Source organism: Orycteropus afer, unplaced genomic scaffold (assembly GCF_000298275.1).
Source record: "Orycteropus afer afer isolate SDZICR_OR568_19922 unplaced genomic scaffold, OryAfe1.0 scaffold00430, whole genome shotgun sequence".
Lineage (NCBI taxonomy): Eukaryota > Metazoa > Chordata > Mammalia > Tubulidentata > Orycteropodidae > Orycteropus > Orycteropus afer.
Genome location: NW_006922017.1, coordinates 110,744 through 127,450, shown reverse-complemented (window position 1 = coordinate 127,450; position 16,707 = coordinate 110,744). Strand labels below are relative to the sequence as shown.

Here is a 16,707-nt window from a genome sequence, read left to right as displayed (position 1 = left end):
CCAGCTGTCTGGTTAGCAGGCAAGTATCTTAGCCACTATGCTACCAGAGCTCCTCAAATATAGGAAAACAAAAATTGGTGCTGTCCAGGTCAGATTACCATTATATTCAGACAAAACATTGCTAACAAATTTAAAAGAGTGGCATCACATAGGCTAGAAGGAAGGGACCTAAAACTTATTATTGTTGTTATGTGCTGACAAGTCGGACCCAACTCATTGCGACCCCTCCTTGGGTTTCCGAGGTGGTATCACTATGAAAGTTGATTGCCTAACCTTCCTTCTTAGGCAATCAACCTAAGGCTGGTCGGTTTGAACTGCCAGCCTTCTGGTTAGCAGTCAAGTGGTGTCAATCTTTATATTGAAGCAGTTTTAGGGTTTCTGAAACACACTTCAGGACCATTTTTGGTTAGGACCTTAGATTGTCTCTAGATCCCCTATGCCACTATCATTTGAGAGGCACGTTGGAAATATCCCCCAGTTCCCATATGGGCCGTGACTCAAGGGAACTATCAACACATTTAGTGCTACAAACCCCTTGGCATCACCTTTACGTAAGAAAGCTCCATCATCATTTCTTGTCCCAATTTCATTCTTTAGAATTTCCTTATAATTTGCTCGTGGATCAGACTTCATATTCTGAAAAGTAGCCTGTCTCACAACAGCATCCACAGCCTCGTCACTCAGTTGTTTCTCAAGAAAACTGCAGATTTTAAGCACAGAACTTCTGAGATCCTAAAAGGAATTGTGAGTATGAGAAACTAGTTAGTTTATACATGAGTTACAGAATAACACCTTTATCACATTCTGAGAAAGGGTGGTGCTGAACTCATTCTAAGTTTGATGATATATTACTTCCACATTCGTTCTCTGAGAATAAGTGCTTTGGTTGTCAGCCTTTTTTCTTTTTTTTAGAGCTTCCTTTTGTTTAAATTTCTAAGGATAACATGTCTTCATTCATTAAACCAACATTTAAGGAGTATCTTGTTTCAGAAATTGTGCTAGATGCTGGAAATGTTTAAGAGAACAATAAAATACTATCTGTACTTGTTAAGGGTTCAGAGTTTCATAAGTAAAGTAGTAAAAAAAAAGTAAAATACAATGGCCAAGGGTGGCCTGAAACAGAAACACAATGTGCAATGATAGTTCATAGGAAAGAAAGATTAATTTTATCTTGGAGAAGTTAGAACAATTTTCAAGAGGAATAAACATTTCTTCCAATTCAGGAAGAAAGAAGGATAAGAAATTTCCCTGGAAAAGCATAAGAATCCATTTCTGATTGTAAAAGTAAGTCCCAAATTACAGAAGCTTGTAATGCCTTCCATGTTCAATGAAAATTGAAACTCGGTGTGCTTCATACTTGGTGTACTCAAGAGAAACGGAACTGGAGAGACATCTTGGGGACATAAGAAAAAGGGCTTTGGTAAGCTGCGTGAGTATCTTAGTATTCATTCTTGCAGGTGATAAAAGAGATATGTTGACTGTGGGGGGTGAGTAAAATGGTAGGAACTCAGTTATCAAATAAGAGTCTTTGGGTGATGCAAATATTTAAGCCCTCAGCTAGATGCTAAAAGTTTCATGGTTCAAACCACACAGGGGAGCCACAGGAGACAGGTCTACAGATCTGCTTCCAGAAGGTCAAAGTCTTGGAAACCCTGCGGAGCAGTTGTATCCTGTGTATGTGGGGCCTCAGTGAATTGGAATTGACTCTATGGCAACCAGCAACAGCAATAATTCATCCGATTATTTCTACAAATAATTTTTAGGTATCATGACTAACAGATAATAAACATAGACATTTACATCAAGAGATAATATAGCCAAGAATCAGAAGAAGTAAGAATAATACAAACAACTATAGATGCTACAGATACGGAATTATCAGATATAGTTTTTTTAATAACTATGCTTCAAGGCAATAAAAGACAAAAAATAAAATTTTGGCAAACAAAAATTAGAAAGTATCAAAATAACAACAGATTTAAAGTAGATCTCAATTCAGGAATAAAAATTAAGATCTTGGTGAACCCTTTTAATAGCAGATTAGAATAGAGACAGTGAACTGGGAGCTAGGGACATAAGGAAAAATCCATAATTTTATCAGAGAGATAAAACAGAGATCAACTTCCCTTAAAAATCATTCTTGTTTGTAAGACATCTTGAAGACTCTTTTGTATCTCTCTCTACAGTTCTTCACCTAGCATATAAATTATAAATATATAAATTATACCTCAATGCTACTACCTATCGTTGTCCATAATTCTGAGCCATATTTCACATTGTACAGTAAGCTCATCAGTTTATCTTCATTCCAACTGTACAATGCTGGACACTTGAGATAAGGAAATGAAGATTGATTCTATGTTGTCACTGTGGACCTGGGAATAGCAATCCGAGTCATTGAGAAATACGCAAAAGCTCCTGAGAGCAGCTTTATGTGTTTCAGTATTCCTGGTGTGACTTTACTGTGTAGTTAGAAACTGATTTTAATTCCAATGATTCTAGATGAGACTCAGAAAACAATGTGTTTTGGTTACTTTGTGCCACTCTAACAGGAAATACTACAAATGGGTGGCTTTAACAAACAGTTTATTCTCTTACAGTTTTGGAGGCTGGAAGTCCATGTTCAAAGTGCCAGACTCCAAGCGTGGGGTGAAAGCCCCTCATCTTGAGCTTCAGCTCTGCCTCTTGATCCTGGCCCACTGAAGCTGGAGGCTTTCTCACTCAGGCAGCTGCTGGCTGCTGAGGCTGACAAACCCAAGGTTGACAAGTAAAAAGGTACAGTCCTGATAATTACCAAACTACACAGGAGGCCACTGATTCAAGTCCACTAAGAATCCCAAGATTGGTAGACAACATGAACAACCACTCAGCTATGTGCAGGGTTCAAGCATGCCAAAAGCTATAGACCATTCCTAAAGCTTCTCCTTATATACTGGAAGCAGACCACATCCCTGAGGCAGCTCACAGTAGATTACACCATGGATATAATTTCCAAACTCATCGTGGGGAATACTACTGTAGCTGCCCAGCCACTCAAAACCAGGCCCAGCCAAGTTGACACAGAACCTTAACTACCACATAATCCTTTAGTCTACTCAACTTAAAGGTACACCCATCCCAAGACCCAGCAATTTATACCTAAGTGTATAGCTTCAAAGGCATGCATGTGTACATCATATCCAGATATATCCTGGGTATGAAAAGAACTTTCAGATTGTTCAAAATGGGACAAAAGTTGAAATAGTCTTATTTCTCATCAGTGATAGAATTGGTGAATAAATTGTGTCTGAATCTCTGCTCTAGGATTTAGGCTGGTGATACAGATTTGGGATTCGTCCCAACCCACTCCAACCTGGCTACCAAGCTTCACACTATCCTTCCTGCTGCTAAATTCAATAGACATTCTAAATTCTCAGTTTTACTTTCTTTCTTTGCAGGCAAATATTTATTTCTTTCCCTCTTCTTGACACCTCTCTTGGTCTCCATGTCACCATACCTTGCTTTCTTTTGACCTGTATTATTGTTCCTTGTCTGTTTCCTTGGAGGTCTCATCCTTCTTTACTGAAACTTTGCATGTTAAAGTCTCTCAGTAATTTGTTCTATCTGCCCTTTACTTCTCATTCTATTTTTTCTCACTTCCTCTGTTTTGATTTCATCATTTCATCCATGTTCATGGTTTCAGTTGTATTCTATACAATGGCAAAGATTGAATTAATAAATTCTGTTCAGACCTCTTTCCACTTTATACTTGTATTTTCCATCTATTTCTCAATATCTCCATTTGGATGTTTCTAAGTCACCTTAACCTCCACATGATAAAACCAATCTCATACTCTTCTCCCTTTGACCTGTTCCCGATTCATTGTTACCTATCTTCTTCATGAATGGAACCATAACTACATCAACCAAAAATCTTGACAGCTTTTTTTCTCATTATTCCTAAATGTAATCCCCCTTCCCTTTTACCTCCTAAATTGTCTTAATATTGCATTCTCTCCAGGCCCAATGAAACTACTCTAATTCAAAACACCATTGTTTTTTACTTGGATTACAGTTCTGGCCTCTAACTGGTCTGTCTATATTCACTATTACACTTTTCAATGCACTAATGGGAATGCTATTCTAAAATGATCAATTCTATCACATTTCTATCCTTTTTTTGTAACTCTTAAATGTCTCCTTACTTTTTTAAGATTAAAAAGAAAAACAAAACCATGATCACTGTGGTTAGTAAATTACATGGTATGACTTTTCTAGCCATAGTCTCTCTAACTCCCACTTTGCTGTGAACAACTGAGTAGCTGCTTGTTTAAGTTATCCACTTGGTGTATTTCTGTTCAAGTAGCATGAAGCGATCTGCTGGGAAGTTTGCTTTCTCTCAGGTGTGTAGAACTCTGATATTGGGATTGTTTGGTTTTGGCCACTCTGCCAGCCTCAAAAGGAGCCCTCCTAGAGGCAGAAGTAATCTCTCTCTGACTGCCATCTGAAGGAGACCTGGCTGCTGAGAGAGAGAGACCCAGCTGCTGAGAGAGAGGCCCAGCTGCTGAGAGAGAGGCCCAGCTGCTGAAAGAGAGAGTCCTGGCTGCTGAGAGAGAGACCAGACTGCTGACAGAGAGGCCTGGCTTCTGAGAGAAAGAGAGAGAGAGAGAGACCAGGTGCTGAGAGAGAGGCCTGGCTGCTGAGAGAGAGAGAGAGACCAGCTGCTGAGAGAGAGGCCTGGCTAAAAAGATGGTGGTGGTGGAACCAAGAGGCATGAGAGACAGAGACAGCATCAAACTTACCTGGCCTCCAGAAGCAGATGTCAGGCCAAGAAACCAAAGGCCAGAGAGGAGTGTCTAAGAACACAGCAGAGGGGAGACTGACCTGATTGAAGAACTGTGTCCTGAGTGTCTTCCTGAATTTGAATTGTACCCTATTGCTTACCTAATAAACCCTATTATTTGAGATCTGTGCAGCCACTGCAGTGTATTACTGAACCCAGCGAAGAGGTGGCAGGTGCCACGGAAGGAATGGTTGGTGTCAAGTTTACTAAGAGGGCTGGAGCATGTCTGGCATCTTAAGAACAGGCTTTGGGCTGCTGATGGTGATTCTGTCACCCTCTTGTGTAGTTAGAGGAGGTCAGAAGATGCCACCTCCATGCCCCTTTAGCAATCACTAACACAACCTACCGACCTTGTGTAATCTGTCTCTTACATACCTTTGTATCTTCGTCTTCCACCACTTTTGTCTAGCTCTCTACATACTTCCTTCAGTTTCTCAAAGGTGCTTTATGGTTTCAGAAAATTTTCAAAAGTTACCTTGGCTAGGAATACTCATCTGCCACTCTTCCCTTTGTTAACTCATATTCTTTGAACTTGCAGTTTTCATATTGCTTCTTGCAAAAAAAAAAAAATCCCCTGTCACCCTTCACCATTTGAGATACCTTTGTTACATAGATTGACAATATACCTGTACTTTTCCTTAAAAACACTTATAACAGTTTTTAATCTTTATACTTTCTTGATGACTGCATGTCTTCCCTGTTAGTTTATGAGCTTTATAAATAAAGGGTTGTTGTTGTTGTTGTGTGCCGTTGAGTTGGACCCAACTCACAGTGACCCCTCCTTGGGTTTCCAAGGCAGTATCACTACGGAAGGAGATTGCCCAACCTTCCTTCCGAGGAGTGGCTGGTGGGTTTGAACCACCAGCCTTCTGGTTAGCAGTCAAGTGTTTAGGCACTACGCTATCAGAGCTCCTAAATAATGGGTTACAATTCTCTTTTTCTCATGATTAAGTACTGACCTGATAGTAGGCATTCCATAATTTTTTTAAAAAAAATCAATCATAAATAAATAATGTATAAATGAGTTAACATATTAATCAGAGATCACAAAGTAGTGAACTTCGAATGTGTTTTGTCTGGTTTAGACAATGGTTGAAACGTCTTTGAATCAATTGTCAACATTTCAACACTATATGATTTCACATGAAGTCGACATTTCAAGCTTGTCTTATAAAACAGGAAGCATGTGCATCATAGGGCACACATTCACCTGTGGCAATCATTAGCCATATCTTAGAAATGGTTTCTTATCTCTTAATTCTCCACAGTGTCCACCCTCTTTATTTATGTCAAGATGCTCTGGACATTTGGGTTTGCCTTAATTACTACAAGGGGTTACATGAGAAGGCATGACTATAAAAGACTAAGAAGACACCTGGAAGAGAGTGCTAGAAAGACTATTAATTAGGGGATGAGCAGAAAATTAGAAGCCCCAAAAGAAACTTGAGAGGGAATATGTACTAATATACAAAGAGAACTAGGTGAAAGTGATTCACTGAAACCAAGAGAAGAAAGGCTTTTAAGAATAATAAGAGAAACCTTCTCATCTTACCTTCTTCATATCTTCATAATGCAGGAACAGAATATTGAAATCGTGTTTGTGCTCATACCAGCCTCTGATGTGATCAAACCAAAGGCTTCCTACCACTGTGGGAAAAATTAATAAGTGACTAGGTAAAATGTTGCAATTTTTTTTTTTTAACAATAAATTATAGCTTTTCTGTTCTGGAGTCCTCAGAGGAAATAATAAACCTCTCACTACTTGACTTCCATATTCCCTTCTTTTCAAAAGGTTAGAGCTTGAGGAAAAACCACATGATTTTAATAGGAATTTTCCTATGAAAATGTACACTAAGTATGTGGGAAAGCAGCAATGCAGAGGTAAGAAGGCCAAAGATCTAATTTTGAAGATTTTTTAAAAGATCAGACCCTTCATTTTCCTATTTCCTCTACCTGAAAACACATTTTTCTGTTTATCCTCTTGTCTAAGATGTCTGGACAGCAGTTCTAGCTCTCAACAAAGGGACAGACCTTAGTATAATTTTCTAAATGAGGGAGAGTCCAGGTTCCACATTGCAAAGCTTCTTGTCTCCATCTATATTCTTCACTGGTGGAATGAAATTCCACAGCTGCTGTAGATGACCTCCCATGAATCCCTGACAAGGTACAAAAACTGCACTCTTCCCGAACATTAGCTATTCTAGAACCTGTCAATCTGGGGTGCTTTCCAGTTGCCATCGAGTTGATTCTGACTCACAGCAACTCCGTGTATCAGAGGAGTAGAAGGATGGTCCATACGGTTTCCTGTGGCTAAGTTTTTTGGAGTAGATTCTCAGACCTTTCTTCTGAGTACCTCTGGGTGGACTTGAACCTGTCCTTTAGGGTCAGCAGATGAGAGTGTTGAGCATTGGCATCACCCAGGGACTCTGATGTGGGTCTAGTTAATATAAATTGCTAGAATGTTTTTGATCCTTTTACAATCTGGTCAGAATATTTACTAAAATATATACCTTTGCAACCTCCACAACTGTCAAAGTGGTGCTTGCAAGGTAGAAAGACCATTGGACAAATAGAATAAAATCATGTGCAATAGTAATTCCTCTTGTGCATTCCACATTCAATCATCTCCCTTCTCCAGTCCCAAAATAGCAAAAACCCAGTGCAGTAGTGTGGATTCTGTCTCATAGCAACCGTATAGGACAGAGTAGAACTGCCCCATAGGGTCTCCAGTGCTGTAAGTCTTATCAAAAGCAGACTTCCTGATTTTCCTCCCCTGAGTGGCTGGTGGGTTCAAATTGCTGACCATTTTGTTAGCATCCGCACTCGAATGTTTTAACCACTTCACCACTAGAGTTCCTTAGTCCCAAAATATATTCCTTAAATTTGAGAATTTGGCTAAATGCCAATATTACCTCATAAACATGTGCTTGGTAAATAAATTCAAAATTACCTTTTCCATCTAGAAACTTTCTCATGAATTGTTCCATAGTTTCTGATGATTCTAATGTAACTATGAACTTTGAAAAATGAAAAAAGGAGGTCAAAACATCCTTAGGATTTCTGTAGACATAAACAATCTGCAGAGGAATAAAGAAATAATTTTAACAATTCCTTCGCTGTCTTTCCAGACTTTTTTGACATCTGCATAATATTTAATTGCATGAATGCGCAGTAATTTATTTACCCAGTCTACTATTCATGGAAATTTATATTGTTCCCATTTTTTTGCTATTACAAAGAGTGTTGCAATCCATGACTTTGTTCACAAGACATTTCATATCTGTGCAAGTGTGTTGGATAAACTCCTAGAAGTGAAATCGTTTACTTGGAAGGCTGATACATATTGCAAACTGGTTTACACAGAAGTTGTGTCAGTTTACTCTTCACCTATAACATGTGATATCTGATATGTAGCCAAGGCAGCATTGCAGATAAACGAGGGAAGGGAAAACTCTTCAACTGTGGAATTGGAGCAAATCATTATGCATGTGGGAAAAAATGAAAATTAATATCTATCTCATATCATACTAAAAATTAATCATTATTAAAAGATTAAGGATGTAAATATGAAAGCAGAACTCTGCCATCTAAAAATATATATTAAAGGACACATTTCTGATCTTAGAGCAGAAAAAAATTTCTTAAACAAGAATAACAATTGATTGACTTGATTACATTAAAAATAAGAATCCTGTTCACTAAAATGTACCATAAATAAAGTTAAAAAATAAAACATAGTATGAGAGAAGCAATACATATAACCTAGGTTAGATTAATATCCAGAATATGTATAAAGCAAAACAATAAGAAAACTTAATGGAAAATTGCACAAAAGTCACAAATAGTCATTTCACAGAAGAAGAAATATTAAGGCAAACATATGAAAAGTGCTTAGTCTTAATACTGATTATGGAAAAGGAAATTAAGACTAGTTTGAGATGCCATTTATTTTATAGCTATCAGATTGATAAAATTAAGAAATCTAAAAAGTACTCCCTAGTACTTGAGAATCAAGATGAGCTCGTAGAACTGCCTTGTTATAGCCTTACCTTGTCAAGTTGAAAAAGAAGCTCTGTTGGTGTACTGGATAAGGCATTTGTCTATTAACCAAGTCAGTGGTTCAAACACACTAGTTTCCCCATGGAGAAAGATGAGATAATATATTTCCCATAAAAATGTACACCCTTGGAAACCCTTTGGGCATCACTATGAGTCAGAATCAACTCTATGAGGGTAGGTTTTTAGCTTTTTTCTTTTTTGTCAAGTTGTATTTTCCTGTGTTTGTCAATTTACAATTTTATTTTTGGGTGAATTTGCTAGGAAATTCATAGAAATGTGCACCAGGGGACATGTTCTTGAATGTTGATAACACTGTGTGATAATACCAAATACTGTTATTGTTGTTGTTGTTATGTGCCCTCGAGTCGTACCCGACTCATATGACCCCTTCTTGGGTTTCCGAGGCAGTATCACTATGGAAGTAGATTGCCCCATCTTCCTTCCGAGGAGTGGCTGGTGGGTTTGGACCTCCAGCCTTTTGGTTAGCTGTCAAGTGCCTTAGGCACTATGCTACCAGAGCTAGAAGAACCTAATTATTTGGTGAAGAAGAGTCATAGATATTCGTACTACATAACTGGTAAAATGAAAAAGCAGTGAAAATAAAAAATGAACAAAGGCATACAACAAAACCTCAGGCAAAAGAAGACATCTGACAACACAAACAAACAGTTAAAACATTTTAAGATGAAATGATTAAACAACATGACAGTTTGTTTTTAATGGCCAGTAGAACAGGAATCTTTGCATAATGAACAACACAATAGAGAAGCCCAGTGCTGCTGGGTGGATGTTAGCCTCCAGACATTCTTTAAGTTGGTAGCCACAAGTGGTTCTAGAAAAGAGGAAATAAAAAACAAACTAAAAAAAAAAATATATATGGAAAAGAATATAACAGATTATCAAAAGACTAAGAGCATAGATTAAAGATACTCAATCTTATTAAAAATATAAAGGAATGCAAATTGTTCAAGAATGAGATTTTTTTTACTTAGCGCATTAACAAAATGCGTTACTGCAATCACTGGGAGGCATGTGAAGAAAGAAGCATTCTTGTATGCTATCTGAACAAGTGTAAGTGGATACATCATAAAAAGTAGGTAATGCCAACAAAATTTAAAGTAGTTGGATACATTAACCTAAAAACTTTGCTTTTAGGGAAATAGTGCACTAGAATAGAAAAGTACAAAGATTTGTGAAAATGCTTATTGTAATGTAATATATACATTTGCTGGAACCTACTGTTCATCAATATATATATATACCTCACAATAAAATGCTGTGGAAAATAAGGAAGTTTTATATGCTGACAAGAAAGATATTTTTCTATATAATCACATTGAAAAATAATATTGAAAACTGACTCAGTGTATGCATATGCCTATAATCCTCTACCTATTTTTAAATACATCAGACAACATCATCACAATATAAGAATCAAAACATTTGAAAGAATGTGGATGAGTAGGGTGAACAAGACATGCCTAGAGAAAAAGTTCCTAAGTCATTTTTTTGACGTACTTTAGCTTCTTTGTTCTTGAGACCCTTTGGTGCTAAATAATAAGGAATGTGGGAAGTAAAGAGACGAGGAGATGGTCGCTTGAGAAAGTCCACTTTACATATATTGTACTCCAGGAAAGGGGCTCGATCAATTGTTTCCACAAGTTCAGTTCTGTTACGATGTTCCTCAAAATAAATCAAGCTTAGTATTTGCTGAGTCCAGATTGTACCTGCAAAAATGAAAAAAACTTGTTTTCAACTTGATTTCTAATAGTAAATGTAGAAAGGAGCTCTGTGGTGCAGTGCCTAAGGCATTTATTTGACTGCTAACCAGAAGGTTGGCGATTCAGACTCACCAGCTGCTCTGAGAAAGGAAATACTACAGAGATTCACATGCTCAGAAACCCAGTGGGGGTCGGTATGAGGTGGAGTGGACACGATGATAGTGAGCCATCTGTATTCCCCCTCTTTAACCTAAATGTACCCTTGAATTTCTCCAGATGTTACTGTTTTTTTATTTGTTTTCTGTTTTGCACTAAAATTAGTAAAGCTACAATCAAGTTCTATTAGTTCCTTTTTCACTTTGAAGAGTCTTAGGTTTTCTGATTTTATGGTGAGCTGATTCAGAGGAATTCTTCAGCTCCTTCTGTTTGTTTCCTTTACTTCATGGAAGGTCTCTTTTTATTGTCTTCTTTAGCTACCTCTGTTTTTATTTCCTTAGTCTCCATTCTCAGAACTATATTTTTTGTAAATAGAGAAAAATTAAGAGCTCAAATCGCAGATACATCCTCAAAAGTGTATTGTATCTCCCCCCTTCCTGTTTTCCCGTCATTTACAGCTTCATGTTATGAAACATTGCTTTTTTTTTTTTTTCCAATCAAATGGCCAGGGATAGTCCTTAACTTCCTGTGGACACATATTGGAGAAGGGGAGACAAAAAATTTCAGTGTACTTATAGATTCTCACTTCCTGGAACAATCAACCCTGGTCATTGGCTGTATATAAAGGGATTTGGGAAATCATGGAAGTGTTTTGAATAACTCTCTTTCCATTTAGATGGAACCAAAACCAAAAACCAAACCCACTGCCATCAAGTCAATTCTGACTCATTGTGACTCTTTAGGACAGAGTAGAACTGCCCCCTAGGGTTTCCAAGTCTGTAAATATTTATGGAAGCAAACCACCTTATCTTTCTCCCAAGGAGCAGCTGTTTGGTTGGAACTAAGCTACCAGTTTAGGAAGTATAGAGTCACTGTTCAGCAAGCATAGATCCCCCTCCTGGTGTTTCTCATTCACTCACTTAAACAAACACTTATGCAGTGTTTTCATTTAAAATCAAGACCAAACCTAACCCATTGCCATCAAGTTGGTTCTGACTCATAGCAACCCTTTAGGACAGAGTAGAACTCCCCTTAGGGTATCCAAGCCTATAAATCTTTATTGAAACAGACTGCCTCATCTTTCTCCCACAGAGCTGCTGGTGGGTTCAAACTGCTCACCTTTTGGTTAGCAGCTGAATGCTTGCACCACTGTGACACTAGAACTCCTTCCATTTAAAATTACAAACATCAAGAAATAGTCAAATATATAAATTATAAAAAATGAAAATTCCTCATTCTCAGCCCCAAACTTATCTACTCTTAGACATAAGTGCTATTAATTGATTAAAGTGTGGCCTTCTAGACTTTTAGATGCATATTCAAATAGTAGGTAAATAGTCTTTTTAAAACAAGCTCCTGTTATACCTGTTATTCTGTAATTTGCTTTTTAAAAAGCAACCATATAGCACATAGATCTTCCTTGTCATTCCATCAGGTCATCTCTATACTCACTAAGGAACTACAAACTACTGAAGCAGGAAAATTTATTGTTTCCCTGTGGTCAATAGAACACTCTTCTTGAAGATGCAGGTGTGGATTGCTCAACATCCAACCACACATAAGTCCATGATCTCATAAGTGGTTTTTTTTTTTTTTATATAAAAGGGAAACCAGTGATCTTCTTGTCAATTATTTTCTCCTAACAGTTTTAAAGACCCCAAGTCCAGACTCTTGCAGCACTGGACCGTGTGTGGGCCACAGGCAGGTGAAGCAGAAGACATGGCTGTGGCCATGGGCTCTCAGGTGCTGTGCAGGAGGCAGAGCTGAGTATGCTCCGCTCCTTTCCCTCTTGTTTCCTATTGCTCTAATCCCATCCCTGCCCACTCAGCCACCCTTGCTGCCACCTTCCATACCTCCAGCCTCTGCCAGCAACTTCAGGAGCAGCAGCAGCAACAAGAGCAGTGACAAGACAACTAGAAGCAAGCTCCCATAAGGTTTTAATTTGGTGTTTGCACAACGTCCAAATAACATAATGTCCTATTTCACACAACACATCGTGGATGTTACACAATGCACACCCGTACTTCAGATATAAGGTGTTCTTTGAGACGGACTGAACATGCATGGGCCACAATATTACTCCTTATCTAAGAACCCTACCCAAAAACCTCAATAGTTTAATCTAGGGCTGGTGTGATCCACAAACAAAGTCCACACACCAATGCTAAGGAAACATCAAATAGCTCTAGAGAAAGAGCTGCAGGAAACTGGATGGATTAACTTAGTTGAGACCCCAAGAATATGTACTTCAAGCACTCCCTAAATACTGTTATTCCCAGCTAAGAGCTCCACATGTTTGAGGCCCATAACTCACCTCCCTGAAAGTGCAATATAATATTGTAATGACATTATTTATTTATTTACTTTTACATTGGCTTCCCTTTCTTTAAAGGGAAGTCCACGATCTTCATGCTGATTATTTTCCCCTAACCTTTTTAAGACCCTGCTAAAGGGGCAGGGAGGTGGCATCTTCTGACCTCCTCTAACTACATGAGAGGAAGACAGAATCACCATCAACAGCCCAAGGCCTGCTCCTATGACACCAGACATGCTGCCAGCCCCAGGCCTCTTACTAACCTTGACACCAACTGTTCCTCCTGTGCCACCCACTACCTCTCTGCTGGGTTCGATACTTCACTGCAGTGGCCACATAGATCTCACAGATTATGGGGTTTATTAGGGAAGCAACAGGCTACAATTAAAGTTCAGGAATGCGCTCAGTCTCTTTCAGCCAGCTGTCGCTCAGCCAACAGTCTCTCTCAGCCTCTCTCAGTGGCACATCTCTCTCTCAGCAATGTGTGTCTCTCTCTCAGCAGTGTGTCTCTCTCACATCTTTCAGCAGCGCTTTTCTCTCAGTAGCATGTCTTTCTCAGCCGGTAGTCAGAGAGACACTCCCCTGCCTCTAGGAGGGCTCCTTTTGAGCCTGGCAGAGTGGCCAAAACCAAGCAAACTCAACATCACAATTCTACACACCTGAGGGAGAGCAAACTTCCCAGAAGATTGTTTTGTGTTGCTCCAACAGAAATACACCAGGTGGACAACTTTAACAATCAGGTACTCAGTTGCTCACTGCAAAGTGGGAGTTACAAAGGCTATGGCTAGAAAAGCCATACCATGAAATTTACTACACCACAGACCCCAAATCCAGACTCTTGCATCACTGGACCATGGGTGGGATAAAAGCAGGTGAAGCAGAGGACATGGCTCTTTTTTTCTTTCTTTTATCTCTCTCTCTTTTTTATTTTCCCCTTTTCTATCTTGTTCCTGATTTTAAATAATATTTAAATGTTTCACCATTGAATATGATATTGTCTGTAGTCTTCTCATAGATTCCCTTCATTAGGCTAAGAAAGTTCCTTTTTCTCCTTAGTTTGCTACTAGTTTCCATTGTGAATGGATGTTGAATTTTACTGAATGCATGTTCTGCATCTATTAAGATGATAATGTGGGCTTTCTTCTATAGGCTAGTAAAGTAGACAAACTAGGCTAGTAAAGTAGACAAACTATATTAATAGATTAAATTTTTAACCAGTCTTGACTTCTGAAATAAAACCAACTTGGTTATAGTGTAGTTTTTTACTGTTCAATTTGGATTGCTCAATACTAGGTTTAGAATCTTTACATCTATGTTCATGAATCAATGTTCTAAAATTGTATGAGATGCCAAAAATCTTGCAGATGTCACTGCTCGACTGACTTATTTACATGGTAGATTTCACACTATTAATATTGAATCCTGGGAGACTCACTGATGATATCCCTCCAAGATTAGCAAAAGCCCAGCAGGATGGACTGAACATTAGTGTGTGGTGTCCAAGAGACTTGAGCCTGATTTAGAGTAAGGAAAGACTCTTCTAAGGTAGGGCAATCTACTTCTGTAGTGATACTGCCTCAGAAACCCAAGGAGGGCTCGCTATGAGTCAGGTCCAACTCGATAGCAATGGGTTTGTATATAACAGCATATCTCCTACATTCTAGAATGCATAGTTTAAAAACTAAACTTTTGGAATGGGACATTTGATGGCAATTCATTTTACTTCAAAATTATTTCATTACTACAGATGAATATAAAGCAATTAGCCTTATTCAAAAACATGCTAGTTTCTCAAATAATTTTTCTCCCATTCTCAGCCAAACTCAATGGGTCCTCATTTACCAAGAATTTGCTCTTAACTCAGTATTTGATTTCTTTATATTTACCATTAGAAATGACAATATATGCATTTTAATAGCCTTATATCGTAGAGGTTTGAGTTTCGTTCCTTTTTTTTTTTTTTCTCTTTCTCAACGATTCAAAATAGAGATTGGGGTGCTCTTCATGTTGGGTTAAAGGCACATTTGTACACATGGATTAACTAACCAGAGTAAGACAGATAATAGCAAGTGTAGTCCTCACACTTACCAGATTTTGGATATGTGATTATGAAGACATCATCATCTCTAATTTCAAAGTCATCTAGGTTTTCTAGTACGTCAATATCAATCAGGGAACGCTCAAAATTATAACCTTTAAAATTAAATAAATATGTGTCTGTGTCATCCATAATTATTCACCTACAGGTAAAAACATGAAAAAATTTTAAATTCTTGGTGTTTTATAGTAATGACTAACATTTCTTGAAGACTTCGTATGGGCTGTACACCATTTAAATGTTTTATCAACTCATTTACCATAGTAAACATCTGGCAAATATTAAATCATCTACTCTTCACAGCAACTGAGGAAGTAGATATTGCCATCATTACTATTTTAAAGATGAAAAAATTGAGATTCTAAGAGGTTGAACACCTTTCCCTAGAACTCACTGAATGAGGCATTGTCAAAATCTCAAACACAGAGATGAAGAAATTGAGGCATGAAGAGGTTAAGTAAATTGCTCAAAGTTACCCAATTAGCAGAACACAGACCAGGATTTGAAGCAGGCTCTCTGGCTTTAAGGTCCATACTTTTAACCACTTCAATATAGAGTTTTAGTATTTTATAATTTGCATTGGTTTCATTGTCACCACAATAGTAAGTTCTTTAATGAATACATTTTTCGTCTGTTATTTTCTCGGAGTGTAAATGATCTGCTGAAAGAAGAGTTGGAGGCTTTGTAATCTGTTACACTGTGCCACATGATTTGTGGGAACTGTTCTGCATGGGTAATAGCAATTGGTTTGACTTTGTAAACAATGGCCTCAGATAGTTTTGAGATATTGCATGGTGATTTTTATAATAATTCCCAATAGGAGCTTTTTTTTTTTTTTTTTTTTTTTAAGGCACAAAGGTGATATAATTTTAAATATGAAAGGCAAAATAAAAATAGGAAACAAACAGGTTAAAGATACATCTGTCCAAAACCTGAACCAGCCAAGTAGCTTGTTATTGGTTTTGCCTGAGAAACCTGTTCTTGAAATTTAAAATGAGGAATCCCAGTTCTAAGAACACTAGGTTTGGAACCAGAAAATAAATTAGACCAGTTATTTATTTATTTTAAATCTCTGTACACACAGAGAGACTGAATTCTTAGAAAGCTCCAAATATGGTTTTGTCTAAGTGGCATTTTAGGAAATAACATTTAACTTCTTTACAAACAACCTAACACCTGAACAATAGATGGAAGTCAGGGGTTAGTGTTATTCCTTTTGCTAGAATAGGCTTGGTTTCTGCTTTTTTTAATCATGGTTCTAGGCTCTATTCCAAAACGGCAGAAACCAAATTTCTGTGGGGTAGTACCAGGAAATCTGCATTTTAACAATACCACCATTCACATTGAAAAATGAGAAGCAAAGTATTGATAAAGTACTGTCTAACATTTCTATAGAAGTTGTATCTCAACTTTTGTGGGGTTGATTAATGGCCCTACCAACCTGCTGCAGGAATAAAATTTTGCTCTCCTCCTACAAGTTCAAGTCCAGACAACCTGAACTATTGAGACTTGGGTATCGAACATCCTAGATGATAAA

General features: G+C 37.8%; 1 protein-coding gene across 1 annotated transcript in view; it reads right to left on the bottom strand.

The window, feature by feature from the left end:
* The window catches only part of LOC103208371 (amine sulfotransferase-like), a 23,391-nt gene extending 8,089 nt beyond the window's left edge, over positions 1–15,302 (bottom strand). The window contains exons 1-5 of the mRNA XM_007954066.1: positions 15,161–15,302; positions 10,400–10,608; positions 7,773–7,899; positions 6,375–6,469; positions 546–732 (exon numbers count right to left, since the gene is read on the bottom strand). Coding sequence (XP_007952257.1) covers positions 546–732; positions 6,375–6,469; positions 7,773–7,899; positions 10,400–10,608; positions 15,161–15,302 — 760 coding nt within the window. The remainder of the gene's footprint in view (positions 1–545; positions 733–6,374; positions 6,470–7,772; positions 7,900–10,399; positions 10,609–15,160) is intronic.
* Between the last annotated feature and the right edge of the window lie 1,405 nt (positions 15,303–16,707).